The sequence below is a fragment of the Mytilus trossulus genome, chromosome 13 (genome assembly GCF_036588685.1).
Source record: "Mytilus trossulus isolate FHL-02 chromosome 13, PNRI_Mtr1.1.1.hap1, whole genome shotgun sequence".
NCBI lineage: Eukaryota > Metazoa > Mollusca > Bivalvia > Mytilida > Mytilidae > Mytilus > Mytilus trossulus.
The window spans coordinates 45,295,844-45,318,955 of NC_086385.1; the positions used below are offsets into that span (position 1 = coordinate 45,295,844).

A 23,112-nucleotide genomic window follows, 5' to 3' on the forward strand; every position below is an offset into this window, starting at 1 on the left:
AGGTTAGCTCATTAGGTCATTACAGACCAGAAAACCTGTACAGAAAACAGACGTGGTACGGCATTGATATATCCAACTACAAATAGACAATAAGTAAAGATCTGATTGCACTCGTAGATACGGAAAGCTTTTTTAAAGCCATAACAAATGATAATGAAAATATTTATCTCAAAATAAGTCATCACATCTGCCTCATATCGTGACTAACATCTATAAATTGACAATAAGGGTCAGTTGAAAACGAAACTTTACGGCAAAAGAGATGATTTCAGCTTCCCAATTGTAAACTTTTAATTTCTATATAGCAACATTCCTTCAGCGTCTGCATAAAGAGTATTTATTTCCCAATTGTAACATTATTCCCGGGCTGTAAATTTCTATTATGATTTCCTAGATAGAGGGTTGCTATTCACAAGGGTTCCAAATGGTGAATTTGAAATCATCCCTTTGTAAATTTAACGGATGCCATCACGAGTTGGTTAACCGTCACATAATAAACTTGTCACACATGATATCGGATATATTCCTTATGTCGGTACTACAATCCCCTCCCCTTTTCACAAATGTGGCCTGCAGAATTAAACCATTTAATGGGTTTTTAATAACACGAGCAACACGATAGTGCAACAGGAGGAGCAGGATATACTTATCCTTCCGGATCACCTAAGATGACCCCCAGTTTTTGATTGGGTTCTTGTTGCTTAGTCTTCAGATGTCTATCATTCTGTCGTGTGTGCTATAAATTGTGTGTTTTATTTGTAAGTGAAGGCGTTGTCGATCTATATGAGTTTGACTGTTCCTCTGAAATCTTTCGTCCCTCTTTTTTTAACATTCAAATAATGATTACAAAGATTTCAAGATTTTGTTAGAATCAGGTTTATTTTTGAATGTTTTAAATGTTATTCAATACAATTGAAAAAAGTCATTTTTTAATTTAATAGACGAGGCAGTAAAAATTAGATATATTTGATTTTTACAATATGATTTCAATATTTTATCAATGCAGTTTATTTATTTCACAATGAGTACATGGTAGATATCAGCATTGGAGAAGGCGGTTGACGTATCACCAGACACCAACGTTTGTTCTTTGAAGTGGTCATTACATTCCTGTATTCCAATCTAAAATTTAAAAAAAACATGTATAAAAGTAAAACTACAAAAATATTGAACTCCAAGGAAAATTCAAAATGGAAAGTTCCTAATAAAATGGCAAAATTAAAAGCTCAAACACAAACAAATGGATTACAACTGTCATATGTCTGACTTGGTACAGACATTTTCTGGTGAAGAAAATTGTGGATTGGACCTGGTTTTATATAATTTTAATCAAATATAACAATCAGTTAAAGATACAATGTAAACACAAACATGAAGAAGTTGAATTTCGCCTAAAACTTGTCTATTAAGAAATTGTCATATATATCCATATTTAAAAAAAAAACATGTATTACTTCTTAACAATCGCCGTGCTATTGCATACTCTATTGTTTGTGCGATATTCAATACGATTATACAAACATAGTCCAGATGTATTCAATTATTGTATTAAAAGTTGATTAACAGAAATTGCGATCTCAAATACACACGATATTTTAATTACATGATTTATACAATAAACTACCTTAATTCCCGTGTCAGTACAACCAAGAAATATTCCGAGTTGATGTGAAAAAGATCCAAACGACGAAACAGGAGCATATAACGATATTTGTTTACAGTTTGAAATAACCTTCAAAGAAAGAGGCAAAAGGTTTAAACAAGTTTAATAAAATAATTATGTTTTCATTTACACGAATCACTCGTAAAGAAGAGAAAACAATTTAAAAGTCTAACTTATTGAAAAGGTTAACAATTATAGATCACGTACATTATCCGTAAATCTTTCACTCTTTCTTAATTGTGTGAATCGCAGCTTAAAACCAATGATTTATGTATGGCAATGATTCTTTTAAAACCAATTTTGAATGTTAACTATAAAGTTATGTGTGTGCCAATAACAACAAGTGAAATGTAAATTAAAATTAAAAACCAATTGTTCAGAGAACAATTGAAGGTCTTTCCACTGAAAATAATGTATTTTAATATGAAAGTTGTAAAATTAAGTTTAAAATGTCATTTCAATCGTCAACTGATAGGTTATTGTACGCTGATTCCAGAAATATATGGTTTCTATACAAAAAAAATTAAATAAGGGAGATAATTTGTTACTTCCGGTTTGAAAAAATGTTACTTCCGATAATATTTGAATATTTAATTGACACTGATTCCAAAAAGATCTGGTTCTATATACTTTTTTATTAATAAAGTACAAAAAATAGCTACTTCCGGTTTACACGAGGTCACTTCCGGTTGTTTTTTTCAAGGTTAAGTGGTTTAATACCTTTCGCCAAAAAGTCTCATGGCTATATCATGTATACATATGAGCTGAAAGCAAAGGTCAAAAACTAGAACGTCAAATCAATCTATGACCTTGAGATCAATTTCAAGGTCATAAACCAAGGACCTCAAATCAAAAGACCATAGGTCTTAATTATATTTGGTTAATCAGTTATATCACCATACACGTATTTTTAAATACAAGAGGGGAGAAAACTCAATTTTACGTTAGACGTACCCTTGCAATCAAAATTTACGTGTTACGACATGTCGCAACTAATAATTTAGAAAAAATAATTTGTCGATATCTTATACGGTTTCTGGAAATTAGTGGAAATAAGTCAAATTCAAAAATTAGAATATGACCTTGACCTTTGACCTTGACCCAAGGACCTCAAATCAAAAGATCCTTAGTCTCTAGCACTTATGGTTTACAAGATAGAAATGCATATCACTTATATCAAATGCATAAGGGGAAATAACTCTCATATGGAGCGTTCATATCACTTCAGTCAAAATAGGAGAAATCATGCGAAGGATATAACGAGCAATTTTGTAAAATAAATTTGTCATAATATTTTACGGTTGCGAAGGAGTTGCGCTAACAAGGAAAACAGTGTTTGGGGAGATAACTCCTACAAAGAAAAGTATTCGTTTACGCAGGGTAAATTTCAAAAGCGCATAAACTGTTCGATATCATATATCAAATATCTAAGCGACATATTGCGAAACAAATGTTTATCGCAAGAACAAAATTAGGCGGAAGAAAAAAAAAAAAAAAAAAATAATCAGAAGAAAAACAATAGGTCTTTCCACAGAAAAGTGGAAAGACCTAATTACTACCTGTAAACCCTTTTGCCACATTTTATCAGTTCTTGCATTACATAGTTTAAGGATGACCAAGTCTGCACTTGATTGTTTACCATCAGAACAAGAATCTCCGGCAGAATGCGATAGCACCAGCTTTTGGGATAGAGCGGAGGATACTAAAGTACTTTCACAGCCATTCGCATCTAAAAAGGAATGTACACGTTTAATAAATGACTTTCTGCCTGCAAGAGAAAACAACACCGAACACGTGTACGTTCAAATACAATTTACCATCACATATATTTATCAGTTGAATATAGCATTCAGAAGATATAAATTCAATGGTAAATAAAATATATCATGGATTGAAAACAAATAACACTAATGCAACCTTAATGTATAAAGAGGGAAATAAAGACATCAAAATTTCTTTGCATTCTATAACTTATTGTATATAATCAACGAAATACTCTCCGTGAACAATAAACTTGTCAAATTATTTGTTTATCTTATTTAGGAAAAAGGGGACAGATAATGATGTATCCATTTTGTGTCATATGTTTAAAAGAGGGACAAAAAATACCAGAGGGACAGTCAAACTCATAAATCGAAAATAAACTGACAACGCCTGGCAAAAATTGAAAAAAAGACAAACAAACAATAAAACACATGACACAACATAGAAAACTAAAGAATATACAACACGAACCGTGTAACAAACTTGTGGTGATATCTGCAAAATGTACTAAAACTTTCCTTCAAGAGCATATATGATGATAATATTTGCGGGGTTCCGTGTTTCTCTGTCTTTAGATTTGTATTGAATATTGTGTAGACTGATGTTTGCCTTAGCGTCTCTAGTATATGACATTGGGTATGTTTAGTCACAATACTTGCTTTAAATTATCTAACATTTTATACACAATTCAATCCAACGATAATAAATACTGACCACATACGTTACAAGTTGATTGACAGATGCGTGTAATTGTGGGATCATCACATTGATCTTTCACATTAGAACAATCTTTGGAACGATCGGCGCAGTATCTTTCTGGTTGATCTGAAATTAATTACTTTTTATACTAAGAAAATATAATATAGTCGTATCCATCGTTACTGATGCATTGTAATCTTAAACCTCCTTCTTCAAAACTTGTATAATTTCAAATATTCTCCAAGGCCGTGAAACCAGAATACGCAATAATTATCTGGTCATCAAAATTGTTTTTATTAATCAGAATTGCAATAAAATTCAAATTTAATATATGATATTGTTTATAACAAACCTTTCATCTGTCATCCAATTTTATAAGACTTGGAAATTAGTTAAAAGTGAAATCACAAAAATACTGAACTCAGAGGAAAATCAATTTGGAAAGTCCATAATCACATGGCAAAATCAAAAAACAAAACGCATCAAAAACGAATGGACAAGAACTGTCATATTCCTGACTTGGTACAGGCATTTTCAAATGTAGAAAATGATGGATTAAACCTGGTTCTATAGCGCTAACCCTCTCACTATAATAACAGTCTCATCAAATTCCGCTACATTTACATGATGCGTTAAATAAACAATCACAATTAATAAAAAAGTCAAAATATGGGCACATCAGTCATCATCGTACAACAATTCCAAAAGGAACAACTAAACAGGACACAAAAACATCTACTATCTACGAACACATGGATTGATTTGAGTGTCTGACGTCAGAAAAATTATATACGTCACATCAATTTGTCGTTCAATGTGCATACAAACAATGTTAAAATTTACATAGGCAAATGTTCATGTCAGTTGTGGGTTTAAAACATATCATAAAGGTAAACTTGATTTTAAGTTTTTGTGATTTTATTATCTGTTTTTACTAGTGACTGAGTTACTTATCAGTAAAACTATATGGCACAAAGAGGGTTTTATTGAATACTCGTATATGTGCGACATTAAACATCATTGTGATCCGATTCAACTTTTTGTAAGGTGCCTGTTAGATATTCAAAACGCTATAACTTTATGAAGCTCTATTGAATAAATTACGTAAATTAACTGTTAGCAAAACTAAGAAAATATTTGAAATACTAAGTATTTTCTTATCCCAGGCATGAACTATTTTAGCCATATTTGGCACAACTTTTTGAAATATTGCTTCCTTTAAGCTCTTCAATTTTATACTAATTTGGCTTTCAACTATTTTGATCTGAGCGTCACTGATACGGCATATGTAGCAAAACGCGCGTCTGGCGTATTAAAATAATAAGCCTAATACCTTTCATAACTAATTACTAGATTTGAGGATGCGTCATAAACTGTCATTCGATATACACTGAAAATACAAATAATACCTCAATTATCAAGAATATTATAAATGAACTCTAGCTCAATCTGAACTTGATAGCGGGATCAGAATTGGCCAATATTACAACCCTCGATCTAAGTCACACTATGTAAAAGTAGACCATCATAACTAAAAAAACAGCCTTCAACACGGATACTTGACTAACAAAGAACAACATGCTATAAAGCTTTATACGAGACAAACTTCTGAAAAACAACTAGACGTATTTACAATTGTACTTACTACAAATGCCACAACTCGCTGGACAAAAGATCATTAAATGTATCGCTGCTTCACATTCACCAGGAAACAAGTGTGTACACATGTCATGTCCATCAATACAATTGTTATTAGATATACTGGTGGTTGTTTGTTTTGGTGTGGTTGTTGGTGCTGCTGTTGTCGTTTCTGCTAAAAGAAAATAACTTTAAGGTGACAGAAAGGGCGAAGGTGTCTACCAAGTTGTTGAAGGCTCTAACATACGGACATCAACTTTTATTAATCACTGTTAATTCATTATAATTCGATGGAAACAAATTTTCGTTGATTTCGTGGTAATACGTGAATCACGAATTTAAATGTTCAACGAACTACAACATTTCTTTTTTGCTCGTATGCAGACCTTGGAAAAAACAATAAAACAAGTTTCCTCGAAAATAAAATTAGAAACTACGAAAATTGGTCCCCACGAAAAAAAAAATCCACAGTAAATATAGCATATAAATACCCGCTGAAAATTGACTGAAAAAAACATGACTGAATATTGTAATACTGCCTCACAATTTGTAAATACTTATAATTTTCCGCGTTTCGCAGTATAGAGGAAAATTATTGTACTAACGTTCCGTCTGATTAATCATGTGATTATCACATGTTTACATGTACATGTAATAAATGAGCGGGAAATAATCCCGTGGAGTAATCACTCTCTACCCAACACTGATACAGTCAAGATGGACACCGATATGTTGAGCAGCCCTTTAAGAAATGCCATTTCGAGAGAAGTTTCCAATGCCATATCAACATCTCAACAGGATTTATTGAACAGTATAAACGGTATAATGGACAGTAAACTGACAAGTTTGCAGACCACCTTACAAGAAAGTCAACAAGAAATTTCGCAGACTCAAATGGCCAAGATGGAGGAAACTCTGACCGATAACTATAATTTTCAGAGGAAGGGCAACGAAAACCAATTCAAGTATGGTGTGAAGGTTCTAACAAAGCTGAAAGAGGCGAAGTCAAGCTTAGAAGTTCATGATTTGACCGAACGACCGTACAGAACGCTAAATCCAGGATTTCAGAAGGTATTGACATTGTGCAAGAGAGACAAAAGTTAATTAAACTTGCAGATTCTTCTCAACTCGGTTGGAAAGTGGTTAATGAGTATGTTGCCAACCCAATAGCAGAAGACTCCGAAGATGAGAGAAAAATGTTAAGAGCTCAGTCTAGAGCAGAGCGCAAGAGTAAAGCAGAGAAAACCAAGAAAAGCATCAAACCCAGACAAGTTCCTTATGCCAGGAATGCAGATAAAGATGATTCTTTCAAGCCTGGAAAGTGTTTCAATTGTGGAAAAAGGGGGCACTGGGCAGATAATTGTCCTGATAGAAAACAAAAGATAAGTAATTCTTTATATTTATCAAACTTAGATAGTTCAAGCTTATTTTGTAGCTCAGATGATAATTTTTATTGCAATAATTCCAAAATTAGAAACGCCAATGAGAAGGTTTCAATAACAATTGATTGTTTACAAAAAGTTGATCTTGTTACTTATGTGGAAAAACCGGTTAGTCCAGTAGGTAGATTGAAAAATGCTATCGATGAATGGAGATTAATCACAGGTAATACACATATAATTGATGTTATACAAAACGGGTATAAGATACCTTTCAAAACAGAACCAGATCATAAAATTATTAGAAATAACAGATCATCTTTTGATAACGCAAGTTTTGTTAAGTCAGAAATTGAAACTTTGCTGTCAAAAGGTTGTATATCAGAAGTGAATGATATACCTTGTGTAGTTAATCCTTTGACCGTTGCTTTTAATAAATCGAGCAAACCCAGGTTGGTATTGGATTGTAGACACATCAATCCTCATTTATTTAAATTTAGATTTAAATATGAAGACACAAGGGAAATTTTTCACCAACATGATTTTCTATATGGCTATGATTTAAAAAGTGCTTATCACCATATTGAGATTGTTGAATTGCACAGAGAATATTTAGGTTTTGCATGGGAGATAAATGGTGCAAACAGATATTTCGTTTTTAATGTCTTGCCATTTGGATTGGCTACTGCTGGTTACATATTTACCAAAGTTCTCAGAGAAGTTGTAAAGTATTTCAGATCTAAAGGCGAACAAATTATTATGTTTTTAGATGATGGTTTGGGAGGTGGTAAAGATTTTGAATCTTGTCAAAAAAGTAGTCAGTTTGTAAAATTTCACCTTCAAAAGCTAGGTTTTCTAATTGCACATGAAAAATGTGTTTGGGATCCATGCCAAAAATTGAAATGGTTAGGTTTCATTTGGAATACTGAAACTGGTAGAATATTCGTCAGTCCTGAGAGAATAGATAAAGCAGAGCAAACTGTAAACTATATAATTTCCGAGATTGGGAGAGGTAAAGTTTTGTTAAAGGCTCGAATTTTCGGTCAACTCATATCAATGCAAATAGTATTTGGTGATCTCGTGAGATTGAGAACAAGATTTGTATATGCTTGTGTTAACGGTAGAGCAAGCTGGGAGGCATCTGTAAAAATTACACCAGAAGCTATTGATGAGTTAGAATTTTGGAGAGTTTCTTGCAGAGCAAGGAATAGTAAAGGTGTGAATATAAGCACAGTTAATTTTCACGACAATTTTGATGTCGATTTGTTTTGTGATGCCTCAGATGTAGGCTTTGGTGGTTTTTGTTCCACTTATGATCGTACCGAAGTATTCGGTAACTGGGTAGGTAATGAACCTTTTGAGAGTTCAACTTGGCGTGAACTTGAATGCGTCAAGAGAGTTTTGTATACTCAAGATTCGTTGTTGGAGAACAAATTAGTTCGAGTCAACAGTGACAATCAAAATGTCGCACGTATTTTGACGGTGGGGAGCAGAAATTTGTCACTACAAAAAACTGCGATTAATATTTTAGAATCTTGTGAACAGAAAAACATTAATATTCAGACTCGCTGTGTCCCTCGGGCTCAGAATGTGTATGCAGATCAACTTAGTCGTTATACAGATCACGATGACTGGTCTTTAAACGATGAAACATTCAGTTTCTTAAACTATATTTGGGGTCCGTGTAGCATAGACCGATTTGCCACTCATTACAATACACATTGTTCGCGTTTCAATTCAGTTATATGGTGCCCAGGAACTGAAGCAGTTGACAGTTTTAGTCAATATTGGGGAAATGACAACAATTGGTTGGTACCCCACCTTCTTTGATTGCAAAAACAGTAAACAAAATGTGCAATGAGCGTGCTAATGGTATTTTGGTTATACCAGAATGGAAGTCGGCGGCATTTTGGCCTTTACTTTGTGCACAAGAAATTTTTAAGAGTTTTTTTTCAGACGCTATTTATCTTACAAATGACAAAGTTATAGTGAAGGGTGCCGGTAAAAACGGCATTTTCGGGAAATGGCCACTTAAATTTAGGTTGATAGCTTTAAATATTATGTTCTAATGATCCATATTTGCGATTTTCAGGCTTAGGACTGAGGCAACAAGTTGTGGAGATTGTAGAGAAGAGTACTGTAGGATGTTCGGTTGAACTTGGAAAATTAGCAGAAAAGATGTCGGTCTATCTTATCCAGTCTAAAAGTGACAATACTACAAAAAAGTACTTTGCTAGTTATAATCGTTGGAGATCTTTTGCTCAAGGATATGGTTTTAAAGAATTACCAGCAGATCCGATTCATGTTTCATTGTTTTTAACTTTATTGATTGACAAGAAGTCATCACCTTGTACTTTAGATTCGATAATTTATGCTTTAAAGTGGGTACATGAGCTTTATGGTTACGTTGATCCTACAAATAACGCTTACATTCATTCGTTAGCTCAATCATGTAAAAGATTAAATGGAAAACCAGTCGTAAAGAAGGACCCTGTTACCTCGGATATAATACTTGAACTCTGTAAAATTAATGAATTTGAAAATGACTTGCTTATTGTTAGAGATTTGACTATGATTTTGATAGGCTATGCTGGATTTTTGCGCTTTGACGAATTAAGTTCTATTACATGTAGGGATGTTAAGATTTTTGATGATCATATTTCTATTTTTCTGCCCCGGTCCAAGACCGATCAATACAGACAAGGTAACGAGATACTTATTTCTAGGGGTAACACTTTGGCATGTCCAGTTGTTATGTATAAGCGATACATTTCACTTGCTAGTTTGGATGTTAATTCGGATTATTTTATATTTCGACCGATTTTTAGGTCTAAGGGGTTAGCTAAGTTGATATATAAGAATAAGAAGTTAAGCTATACAGCCACAAAAGAGAATATTGTACGTAGATTAAAGACTGTAGCTCCTGACTTGAACCTAGGTTTGCATTCTTTACGTTCTGGTGGTGCTTCTGCAGCAGCCAGGTCAGAAGTAAATGAGAGATGTATTAAACGTCATGGAAGGTGGAAATCAGATATTAGCAAAGATGGTTACATTGCTGATTCCTTAGATATGAGATTATCAGTATCTAGAAAACTTGGTTTATAATTTGGGCTCTTTTCATCCCTTTCTTTGTGATCTCTAGATTACGTTGGGCAGTCGGCAAATATATATTTGGTTATTGTATTAATATTATGTTTTATAGTGAGATTTATGGTATAAATTGCAATGAGATTACATCAGTAAAGTGTGTACTTATAATTTTCCGCGTTTCGCAGTATAGAGGAAAATTATTGTACTAACGTTCCGTCTGATTAATCATGTGATTATCACATGTTTACATGTACATGTAATAAATGAGCGGGAAATAATCCCGTGGAGTAATCACTCTCTACCCAACACTGATACAGTCAAGTTTCTTAACGATATTTGTATATATCGTTTCTCATTAATATTTCATATCTAGATCTTAATTGGGTTTTTATTATGTTTGTGCAATGTATTATTGTTTCATGTTTCACTTTATATCATTTTTTGTTTTGTTTTATGTCATATCTTTAAGTATACTGTCCAAGTATGACTCCGGAAACGGTCTTTCGAGCATATTAACTTTCGACTAAGTTAGGGTTTGGACACAGGTTTCCAACGCCGTCTATCGACATAGTTGGTTTTTCCTGGCCGGCGGGATCGTTAAGGATGGAGAAATTTTGATGATTTATAATTATTAATTACAACTCAGTATGTTATGCTGTATGGTTATATCACACATGCTGTTATATTCCACATGTCATGTTTATTTATTTGTAATAAATTCGGTGTCCTCTAGATTACGTTGGGCAGTCGGCAAATATATATTTGGTTATTGTATTAATATTATGTTTTATAGTGAGATTTATGGTATAAATTGCAATGAGATTACATCAGTAAAGTGTGTACACGTAATTACCTACCACAAATACCAAAACTTGTTAGCATATTTTTTCAGAAATTTGCATCCGTGTGTTAGATTCATAACAATGCACTGATTGTCTAAAATATGAGATTTTGTCATTGAGGGTATTTTGGCAACTGACATTTGTGTTCCTATAATATTGTTTTTTTGTAGACCTTTGACTTACTTGATTTATTACTTGATAGGTGGTAAACAGTATGAAGACTTTTGCACTTAAGGGAATCAAATTAAGCATAACATTTTTTTCTTAAAGAAATAAATAGGAAGAGTGCAATTGCCTATCTATTGACTTGCCTATGACATTAAGTTCCACCTTTCGTTCAGCAAGTACTTCCCCATATCTGTCGTACAAGACACAGCAGAGGAATCCATCATCGGTTTCAGTTACTCCTGTAATGATTTCATTATAATTCACGTTATGTAAATGTCTTATGATACCAAGGGGAATAATCATATACGGGAAATGTGAGGATATACCATATTTGCACTGTTAACAAAATGTTGAATGAATACACATTTGTTGATATATAACTTGACGATGCTCCGTTGTAGATCGCCTTGCATGTAAGGCACATTTATTTTATTGCAAACACAAAAAATCGAAAAGTAACGATATATAAATATTCCAGAAAGTATGAGTAGTGTTAGACTATTTTCCTCTTTTATACTTAATTCCTTATGTTCTAAGTTACAAAACATCTTTGTTTTTGTTCTTATTTAAGTAGCAGTCCATGTAAGAACCTGACAAATTAACTAAAATGTGATATACCTTATCTTATCAAATGACCCAAAACTGCAATAAATACTTCAAAAAGGTCAAAATAATGCATCATTCACAATTTTTATATTCATCATTCAAACTGCTGCTTTTTACTAGAGGTTTCATTTTCAGGATTTTTGCCTATTTGTCCTATGTAAAATTACACATATTTTTCATTAATTTTTTCTTAAGGCTAGAAAAAATATATGATAAGTTATATATAGATAGAAAGACAATTGTTATATCTATCAAATAAAACAAAAAAAATCTTGGGATTTTTTGAATTGATAATAAAAAACCGTTTGAAATTTTTTTTAAAATTGCCATGTTATTATCTCCCCTGACGGAAATCTTCAGCAAAAGAAAATAGGTATACTACATTGGAGGGAAATGTAAACAATGGCAGACGCTCCATGGACAGAAAGAAACTGCAGCATATCATTTTTTTCTAACAGTAGATGTGGTTTTTCCAACTATTTTCCATCAGAACATAATCTTATTACAATAAGCAGCTGCAACATTAATATTAACAGCCATTTACAATCACTACAACTCTCAAAAACCTGCATTCCATCAGAAGGCCATTTAATTTTTTTCCGTCTTGGTATTTTCACTTTGTTTTGTGATTATACAATATATCCACACCATCGGGCCACACTTGGAATAAGATGGAGAAGGAGTGTTGCATGCAGTCATCCCAACCATAAAGGGAAAACCAAGCCAGACAGAGGTGTCACCCCAATTGTCAGCCGACATCTGTTGATCTCAACAGGACAACTTGTGCCTGTTGGTTCAGGTAAGAACTTTATATACAATATAACCCCCTGTTGTACCTGTTCAAACTTTTTCTATAATTATTATATAATCAATTTGTTCACATTTTTATAATCAATTAAGAAAAAATAAAAGAAAAAGTAGAATTTGCTTTTTTTCACTTCTGGGAAAATTCATGTAAAAAATCATACCGGGGATATTGATAATAAAAATATATTCAGATGGTGTTTCTCAGGTTTAAAGATGTTCAATGTAGAATTATGATTGTTATTATTGAAATTTTTCAGAAATTTGCACCCCCTATTTATAACAAAAATATTGCCATTTCGAAAGATTATACTACATGTATATTGAATATGCCTTTTCAATGGTGGGTGGGTTAGTTACATGTATCATCCTTAATGTCAGCCTAAAGCTACAATTACCTCTTGATGTTGATAGGGGTAATAAGTGGTTGAACCATAATTTTTATAAGGGGGTCCAAATGACTACAAAAGAGGGGGGCCCGGCTCCAGTCATGTTTCAATGCTTCCCAATATAATCAACCAAATTTTTCCCCAAATGCCCCCTACCTCTGGGATTTTAACATATATTGAAAAGACCTACACACATTAATATTAATCTAAAATTTACAATTGCATTTGATTTTTTTTTTCATTTAGGAATATGTCGGACATGTAGAGGAGGTATTCCAAACCTTGACTCAATGTCGTTTGAAGATAATGATGTACATGTAAGTTTTTCTGGAAGGTCTCCAAAAACTAGAAATAACTTTTATATATGCATAAGATGAGAACTTTAATCTTTTATGAAATTTTATGTACGCATAATCATATATGTATATATTTAGCATATAAATTTGAGAATGGAAATGGGGAATGTGTCAAAGAGACAACAACCCGACCAAATAAAAAAAAAAACAGCTGAAGGTCACCAACAGGTCTTCAATATATATGTTATGAAATTTCAATTATTTGTACAAAAATTAAGTGGTAAAAATTGGTCTCACCCAGCACACCTATGCATTGCTTTTTTTAGTGTTCAGAGTTTAATTTATTGAATGAACAAAGTACTGTAACTTCTGTAAGTGTGGAAATACTTGCAATGTTTATTAGTGCGAGAAATATGATACAGTTGTAATCAGAATAATTTAAACTCACATATTGGATTTTTATATATGAATAATAGAGCATGATTTCTTTTCTCTCATTTTGGTGTAAAATAATGAAATCACAATAATAAATCCAAAACAATAACTTCTGAATTTACAGTGATATATTTATATATCAGAAATTTGTTTGTAGTACCTATTTACAAACAGTATTTGCATAAACACTGTTTTATGTTTTAATCTTATAGCACAAAGAACAACCATTTGGAGGCTTTGAACAGGTTTCAATTAGTGCATCATCTGCTAAAGAAGAGTTTGACCCTGAACAAAGTAAAACTGTAAATGTAAGTAGTATAACTAACTATTTATAATTTATGTTCCGTAATCTTTTCCGAAATTAAGACATTTTTTTTCCGAAATTGATCTGACTCTTATTTAGTTTGCTTATCTTCCTAAGTTATATTTAGAAACAAATAGATTGTTGAAACATATTGTATGACGTCCATAAATGTTTTGCAACATTAGGAAACAGTTTTTCATATTAAGAATAATGGATCCAGCTGTTCTGTAAATATTTGGTTTGATTTGAGAAGTTTCCTGCCAACTTGTTTCCTTTAGTTGTTAGAATCAACAGAAGTTTGTTTGTAAAAATTATTATGTGACATGTACATGTTTGTGAGTTATAATGATACCTGAAATAAATGTTTTCTTTCATGCACATACTGGCATTATCTGAAGTTAGCAATTATATAAGTAGGAAATGAAAAATTTAACTGTGGACATGGTAGACAAAATTGAGAAAAGTTTTTATTTTTGCATTTAAAAAATTAACAACACCAACACATTGGGTATTGAACACAAAAAACATGTGCAACAGCTTTTTAGTTATTATTGCTGTAATATTGGTTACATTATTTTAACTCATAATATCAGATTGATATTTTTATATGTTTTAGACTATTCAAAACAGAAAGAGAATAAAACTGGAAGACACGAGTATTGAAACGCACACATGCAAGACAGCCGAGTCCCTATCTGATGATGAATCGGTATGTTTAACTGAAATAAAAAAGAAGATGTGGTGTAATTGCCAATGAGATAACTCTTCGGAAAAGACCAAATGATACAGGAAATAACAACTATAGGTCACCAATCAGCAAAGCCCATACGACATACGTCAGCTATAAAGGGCCCCTAAATGACAAATGTTAACAATTCAAACAAGAAAACTAACAGCCTAATTATGTACAAATAAATTAACAAAAAACAAATATGTAACACAGCAACAAACAACAACCACTGAATTACAGGCTCCTGACTTGGGACAGGCACATACAAACATAATTTGGGGTAGGATTGGGAAGGGGGGGGGGGGGGGGGGTTGGTAAACATGCTAGCGGGATCCCATCCTCCCCTAAACTTGGACAGTGGTGTAACAGAACAACATAGGATTGAACTATAAAAATCAGTTGAAAAGGCTTAACTCATCAGATATATACAAATAGAAATACATCTAACAAAAACAGAGTGAACATAGCTTGGCACTTATACATCCCAACAACAAAAAGACCATTAGTACAGATGTGAGAGTACTCACACTTACTGGTAGCTAGTTCAAAATGACAAATGTAAAACAATTCAAACGAGAAAACTAACGGCCAAATTAATGAACAAATAATTCTGATATTATTTGCATATTAGGGAATACATTCATATGATTGGTCGAGAAGACTTCCGGTCGTCACTCTTGAAGTTGTTTATTTTTTCGATAGACGACATTGACAGAACTACTTTTTTTTGTAACCAATGGCGGCTAAAATAACACTGTCAGGCTCGACGTTAAAAAAATACTTATTTTCACTTATCCGTGTTGTTAAAGAATTTTAAGGATTAAATGGCTTTAAAAAGGAATTTATTGGTGTATAAACTGGACCAAGTCACTCACAAACATATCATAAAGTCCTTTCGGACTTTATTAGTTAGTGAATTGGTCCCCTTTATACACCAAAAAATTCCTTCATAAAGGCGTTTAATCCTATAATAAATGAACAAAAAATAAATATATAACACAGCAACAAACAACAACCACTGAATTACAGGCTCCTGACTTGAGACAGGCACATACATATATAATGTGGCAGGGTTAAACATGTTAGTGGGAAAAGTCTTCTGTTTAGTTATGTTAAGAATTTTAATATAGAATGGAAAAATACTTTAAAATAATTCAAAACAGGAACAAACAATAAAAGCTGAAAATGAGCAAAACAAACCCACCCAAAAACTGTAGTGGGCTAGAATGCTCATGAAGAGTAAGCAGTTACTGCTCCACTAGTGGCACCAGTTCTGCTACTCCTTAAAATGAACAGATGGTGATGACAATATATGAATTGATTAATAATTTCTAAATGTGTATAGATTAAAACTTGAACATTCTTTTATTAACTTTCAGTTCCTAGACTCACAGTCACAAAGTTTGTCACAAATTTCTTCTTGGAGTCAGGAAAATATGGAAACATCTTTATCTGACCTAAATAAAGGAATTGACATCATAAGTAGAGGCCATTCAAGTCCTGTCAAATTTCAAGTGAGAAGTGATATAAGTAGCCTAAAACCTTCCACGAAAAAGAACTGTGAAACGTAAAGCAGTTTCAGCCATTGACACTGTCCTTAATGGTAAGCTCATTTATTTTTATTAAATAAATTATTATGAAGCTGACTCTCACTGATTAAAAAAATATAGAGTTATGTCCCTTTTTAACTTGATATGACAGCCATTCTCATATATTATATTTTACTTATATATTATAAACAAATTATACATAAACACATGACATGATATAACTTATTAAATTTTCTTTTAAATGCAATTGCAAGGAAGGACAATAACAATTTACAGTCATTCACTGTTCAAAAAACTTTTGAGAATGAGTTATCTCCCTTAGTAAATGACCATTTTAGCAAAGATGGCAAGCCATTAACAGTACTATGGTTTGAAAACTATAGACTATTAAATTAATCTATAAATTTAAAAATAAGAATATGTGGTAAAATTACCAATGAGATATATTGCCATCCAATACCAAATGTCATATATGATCAATTATAGATCACAGTATTGGCCTTCAACCTGGAGCCTTGACTCACATTGCAAGGTAAAATATAAAAGGACCCAGAATGACCAGTGTAAAATAATTCAAAAGATACAATCCAATTGCCAGATGTACATAAAAAATTAATAAGGAGACTGTTGTTCTGTATAATTGTGCCCCTAATAAGTGGTGAATATCCAAAATTGTAACCTTAAAATATAAAAAAGAAGATGTGGTGTAATTGCCAATGACACGACTCTTCACAAGAGACAATATGACACAGAAATTAAAAACTATAGGTCGTTATACAGTCATTTCATTTTTACTGTGCCCTCAGTAAAAAAACTTTGAAGGGTTAAACATTTGGAATATTTACTTTGCCTGAGCATGCTGAGGGTCATAATTGTATAATAATATTCATAACATAAAAATCACTAACTGAATTGGTTTCTCTTCAGGTATAGCTCCAGGTCAAAGTCAGGCACTTTTTAAGATGATTCAAGATAAAGACCCAGAATCTGCCAACTCATCTGAACTTCAAGAGATCATTGTAAAGATTCATCAGGAGAGTACAGACAGAAACACAAAACAGCAACTTTTGTCATTGATTGCCTTGTCACATACTAAGAAAGATCTTCAACAGCTTATACCTGGGCTGACAGTGTATGCAATAAATGAAGCCAGGAAACATGCTTAAACTAATGGCCATGGTAATTTTAATATCCACATATTATATATTTACCATAACTTGAAGTTGGAAAATTATTGAGATTTTCAATTCATTAATAAAAAATAGAATAATATTTTTTGCACAAAAAGATTTACTTACTCTATTATAGAGCATTTCTTAAAGATTATGGTCACAGTTAAAAACAACAACAGCTAAGTTAATTTCAGTCAGACACAGCTTTTTCCCATAACTCAAAAACTGTATCTTGATCTTGACCAAAGGTCTGATGTTGAGAGTTAAGGTCCCAGTAAGAAAACTATAATAACAATTGTTTCTAGGCATTACTGCATTGTTTTATTCCAGAATTTGACCCCCAAAGGTCATATCATTTAGGTCAAAGTCACATTCAGAGAATGATTTTAATCATATTTAGTCCAAGTACTTACTCCTTTTGATTATTATCATCATTCTTTGTTTATTGATTCATTGATACAAATGTTATTATCATAAAAAAAAAAGAAATTGCAAAATGTGCTAAGTAAGCATATGAATACCTTTTAGCAGAATAAATTGTTTTGAATGTGTTAACTACCAGATTTGTTTCTTTGCCTTATGGAATGTAAGGAAACAGTAATATGCAAACTAAAATGTTATGAAAATAAAATGTCTTAAGTCTTTCCACTAGTGATTTATAAAAATATTTGCTTTTATTCAGGTGCTATAATACCTAAACAGCTCCCAGTCTTTCGACATAGGATGGATAAAGACAAGTTAGACCATGCCTTAGATTTTTTCTTCAGTCCATCATTTCACCAGGTAAAAAAATATTGATATTGATGAAACTGAATATTCTTACCGTACACAACCTGAGAATATGCATGAGGGAAATTAGTCTTGGTCCAATTATTTCAAGGGAGATAATTGAACTATTGAGTTTAATATTGCAATATGTAGTAACAGGTCTCGTAAGTGCAACTTCTTATTAACAGCTTGATCAATATTGATGAAACTTTACACACTTGCAGTACATAATCCGAGAATGTGCATAAAGGGAAAAAAACCTGGTCAAAAATATTTCAAGAGAGATAATTGAAACTAATTTAGTTTATTGAAGTTTATGGGTAGTTGGGATATCATTTAAGTGAGTTCTATGCAACTCTTAGAATGCCAGATATTATCCACACAGGTATGTGTCCATTTGTGTTTAAATATACCCTAAAAAGCGGGGTATATAGTGATAGGGAAGTCCATCAATCTGTTTGTTCGTCCGTTCATTCGTCTGTCCATTCGTCCCAGATACTTTGTATCTGCAACTCCTTATTAACCACTTATCTGAAAGAAATGAAACTTTCTCAGATTCTTTATGATATAATGCCATTGTGCACCTCCTTTTTTGTTTTTGTTTAAATTGATTTTTGGGGTTTCCAATACAATAACATGAACTTTGCAAGATGCAGGGGTATAATTTTGTGAAAATAGTGCTCTTACACTATGATTTTGTTAATCAAACTTTGATTAAGATACTTTAGATATTTAAATGTTTTTTTTTCTATGAGAAAATGGGCTCATAATATTAAGCTGCAACTGCAACTGTTGGTCAGTGAAACTTCTCTGAAACCATAAAACAGAATATCATGACACTTTATAGATGATTAGGACTTTTTGTTAAGATTTGTATACACACACAGATTTTGATCAACTAACTTTTTGTATGAGTTATGAGTCTTTCAACTATTGAATCTGATAAGATTTGTTTGACTAGTGACAATTTTTTGGGCATGGTAATGCGAGTTTTCTCTTTAAGGTTCTTGAATTATCTAATAATAGCTTAAACCTTTTTTGATTTCTAGGTCTCATCCTTTGGTGTAAAGGAAATGAAGTTGGACAATGGAAATACAGTAACAATACCTGAAGTAGTGAGAACTGCATGTCATGCCACTCTTATAAATGTGTATACAAAATTTTGTACAGAAACTGAATTCCTGCCTTTATCAAGATCCACTTTATTCAAAATTCTAAATGCATGTCCATCTATAAGACGAACAAACCTGAAAGGCCTCGACAATTGTGCCGCTGATGGTGGTGCATCATATGAGACATTGTTAACAACAGTCAAGGAAATGGGTAACTATGTTGTTGATGAGGAAGTGCAAGTAGAGTTGCGTGACTGCAAGGACAGTTTAAATGCCAGTAAAATTTACTTGAAGACAGACTTTAAAGCACACCTCAGGAAATGTGATAAATGTCCAGATCACTGTATCAATTATTCTTTGAGTGATCCAACAGACCAACATCTACAACAGCACTGTGTCGACCATCAGCATGACATAGTATGTGAGAGATGTAATTTACTTCCACAAGCAGTCTCTACCATCAAAAGACGTCTTTCTGAATTAGGTATTTATTGCAACCTTAACAAATTTAAATCACTGTTTATTTTGTAACTTGATTTGAATAGATAAACTTTTCTCAGTTTATGCATTAGGTGCACATTACTGTTCAATATAAAAAGAGAACAATAATACTAGTATTTTTCATTATTGCTAGTGTCATCAAATAATAAAACATAGTACGATTATAATCATGATTTTTTATTTTTCTTTGATTTAGAAAATACACTTTCTTGAAAACAAAGAAAAAGTTAATAAAAAGCAAGGAATTGAATTTTTTAATTTTTTTTCAAAGAGACAACAACCCAACCAAAACATACAAAACAACTCAAGGCAACCAATGGTTCTTCAACATGCAAGAAATCCTGCACCCAGAGGAGGTCTTAATCAGGCCCATATCTATTTTACTAAAGGCATACTATATCTAGTTCAGTAGTTGACATTATTTATTTTGCAGACATACCAGATGAAGTTAGAAATGATCTGCTGGCCAGTATAGATGTAGCTGAGGCTAAGATTCTTGAATGGAAGAGTCATATTGTAAGAGGTGTCAACCAAGATCTAGCAAGGATCCTACTATTAGAGGAATTGAAATATGGAGAATGTCTCATAATCATGGACTGGGCTATGAAATTCCTTCCTTTAGCATTTCGTGAGAAACAGAGTGATTGGTTTGGCCAAAAAGGAGTTAACTGGCATGTTTCAGTGTGTATTTTTAAAGATGAAAATCAGAATTTAATGGTAATTTCCTTATTCAAAATGCATATAGTCAGTTGGTTTTATTTCATTTTTTTTTCCTTTGTGGTGTGATTGCCAATTATAGACAATTCTCCATCCAAGACCAATTGTTGTTAATGTAAGCAATTATAGGCTACTATAGCCTTTAACAGAGTCTTAGCCACCTCAGCAAAGTAAGCTGAAAAGGCCCCCAATATGGCCAATGTAAAACAATTCAGAGGAGATAAACAAACTGTGTGTTTAAAAAAAAAATCAAGATTATTGAAGGGGCCAATTTCAACAAAATTTTGAGAAACCTATGAATATATGCATGTAATAAACTACCACATTTAAGGTTGATGACCCCAGTACCTATTAAAAATGGTCACCACCAATAACTATTGCTTAAATTTGTCAAAAATATCAGATAAATGATATATTAAAGCACCTTTGTTTGTCTCACACAAAATATGTATGTGTGTTGCCTAGTAAAATTTAAAAATATTGCTATAAACTGGCAGTTTTTATTCAATACTATCGGTGAAAGATTACAAGCTCTTAGGAGCCTCTTTATAGAATTATCTTTTTAGTAAAATATTTTTTTAGATTCCTTTTATTTTACTTGCAGCAAAGAACATATACACATACAATGGATGCAGTTAAACAAGATTGGGTTGCAGTAGCTTCCGTGTTAGAGCACACTTTAAGAACAATAAAAATTCAGCTTCCCAGAATCAACACAGTATACTTGAGAAGTGATAATGCAGGATGCTACCATTGTGGCAGTCTTTGGCTGGCTATACCTAAGATCACTGAAACAACTGGTAAGAGAAATAATGTCATTTTGCACTTTAATTCAGATAGACAAACTCCACAACACTATAATCATCTACTTTAAAAAGCTGGGTTTTAAAGTATATAATTTACTTTAAAATCCCAGGGTATAAATACCATTTATAATTTCATTGGTAGTCTATTATACACTATACGAATAACCATTGTCTATCTGTGCATGTATGAGAACCTTGCAAGGTACGCACATACAAAATAAAGTTAACCTATTACTAATATGCTGCCAGATCACTATATCCATAAGTCTTGCTTTTTGGGACAGAAATTATTATGTCACACAATGCATTGCCTATATTTTTAGTGATACAGTCAGTACATTGATATTTGAAAATATAAGCCAGTTGGATCAAAGGGAAATATACAAATTGCCAGAAATAACCATAATATATATATATAGCTAGTTCATTGATGACTTTAAAAGTGTTATTTGTTTACATACAAGTGTCTCAAAATTTGAACTATCATCTACTGCATACTATACTATAAACACATAATATGGAGATATTTATGCTTTGAAAATTTGTGTGGAAGTTCTCTGTTATGTTGAAGGCTTGTCAACACAATTCAACTCTGGAGTCATTAAGTTGAATTAATGTACATGTATATTTTTATTTTTTTAGGCATAACAATTGCACGGTATGACTATAGTGAGCCACAAAATGGTAAATCATATTGTGACGCAAAGATTGCCCATATGAGAGGGAAAATCAGAAGATCAGCTGCATCTGGTAGTGATGTTTTAACTGCCTCAGATATGAAAATGGCCATTGACAAACATGGTGGAGTAACATCCTGCCAAGCAGCATATGTAGCTGTAGAACCTATTTCTCTCGTTAAGAAGATCACCTGTCCTATAAAGGCAATTACAAAGATTTCAAATGTCAGATTCAACAACGATGACACAATAACAGCCTGGAAGGCATTTGAAATTGGAAATGGGAAGAAGATTTCTATAAATAGTACTTTAAATGATGTAGAATTGAATGTTGATGTCCATGCAAACTTTACAATTCCTACACAACCTGATGGTATTATAAAAAAACCAACTATGCCAAAACAGACAGATTCAGAGTCATTTAACATCAGTTGTCCAGAAATTGGCTGTATACTGTATTTTGAATCGTACAGTGACATGAACAACCATTGTCTGCTAGGCAACCATGAACACCAAGATCATAAAGGAAGCACCTTTAATGATATTAAATTGAGATGGAAGGAGTCGTGCTTTAACCTAACTGAAGACACAATCAAATTCAGATGTGAGACTGGGTTAAAGCAAGGCTCCAATGAACAAATAATGGGATGGGCCTTAAAGAAGGAAAGAAAGGTTGTAAGATTTTCAGACAATGTAAAATCTTACTTGAGCACTTTTTGAAGAAGGTGAAAGAAGTGGAATTAAAGCTAATCCTTTAACTGTTGTCAGGAACATGAGAGTGGCAAGGGATGAAAATGGAAACAAAAGGTTCACCCCTAAAGAATATTTAGAACTTGGACAGATTGCATCCTTTTTCTCCAGATTGGCTGTTATGCAGAGATGTAAAACACCAATTGCAGATATTGACCAAGATCTTGATGCTGTTATTCTTGCTTTAAACAAGGCTGATGCTGTTGAACAATTATTGTGAAAAACTTTTTTAATCATGTAGTTTAGGCCCCT

The 23,112-nt window shown here is 32.6% G+C and overlaps 1 protein-coding gene and 1 pseudogene across 1 annotated transcript; both read left to right on the forward strand.

Moving 5' to 3' along the window:
• The first annotated feature begins 12,251 nt into the window (after window positions 1–12,251).
• LOC134694412 (uncharacterized) lies at window positions 12,252–19,474 on the forward strand (annotated as a pseudogene).
• Window positions 19,475–19,545: 71 nt separating this feature from the next.
• Window positions 19,546–22,830, forward strand: LOC134694413 (uncharacterized). The gene is made up of 4 exons (XM_063555422.1): window positions 19,546–19,893; window positions 20,344–20,627; window positions 21,232–21,427; window positions 22,076–22,830. Exons 1-4 carry the CDS (start codon window positions 19,617–19,619, stop codon window positions 22,828–22,830), a joined length of 1,512 nt encoding a protein of 503 aa, XP_063411492.1. The 5' UTR covers window positions 19,546–19,616.
• The last annotated feature ends 282 nt before the right edge of the window (window positions 22,831–23,112 follow it).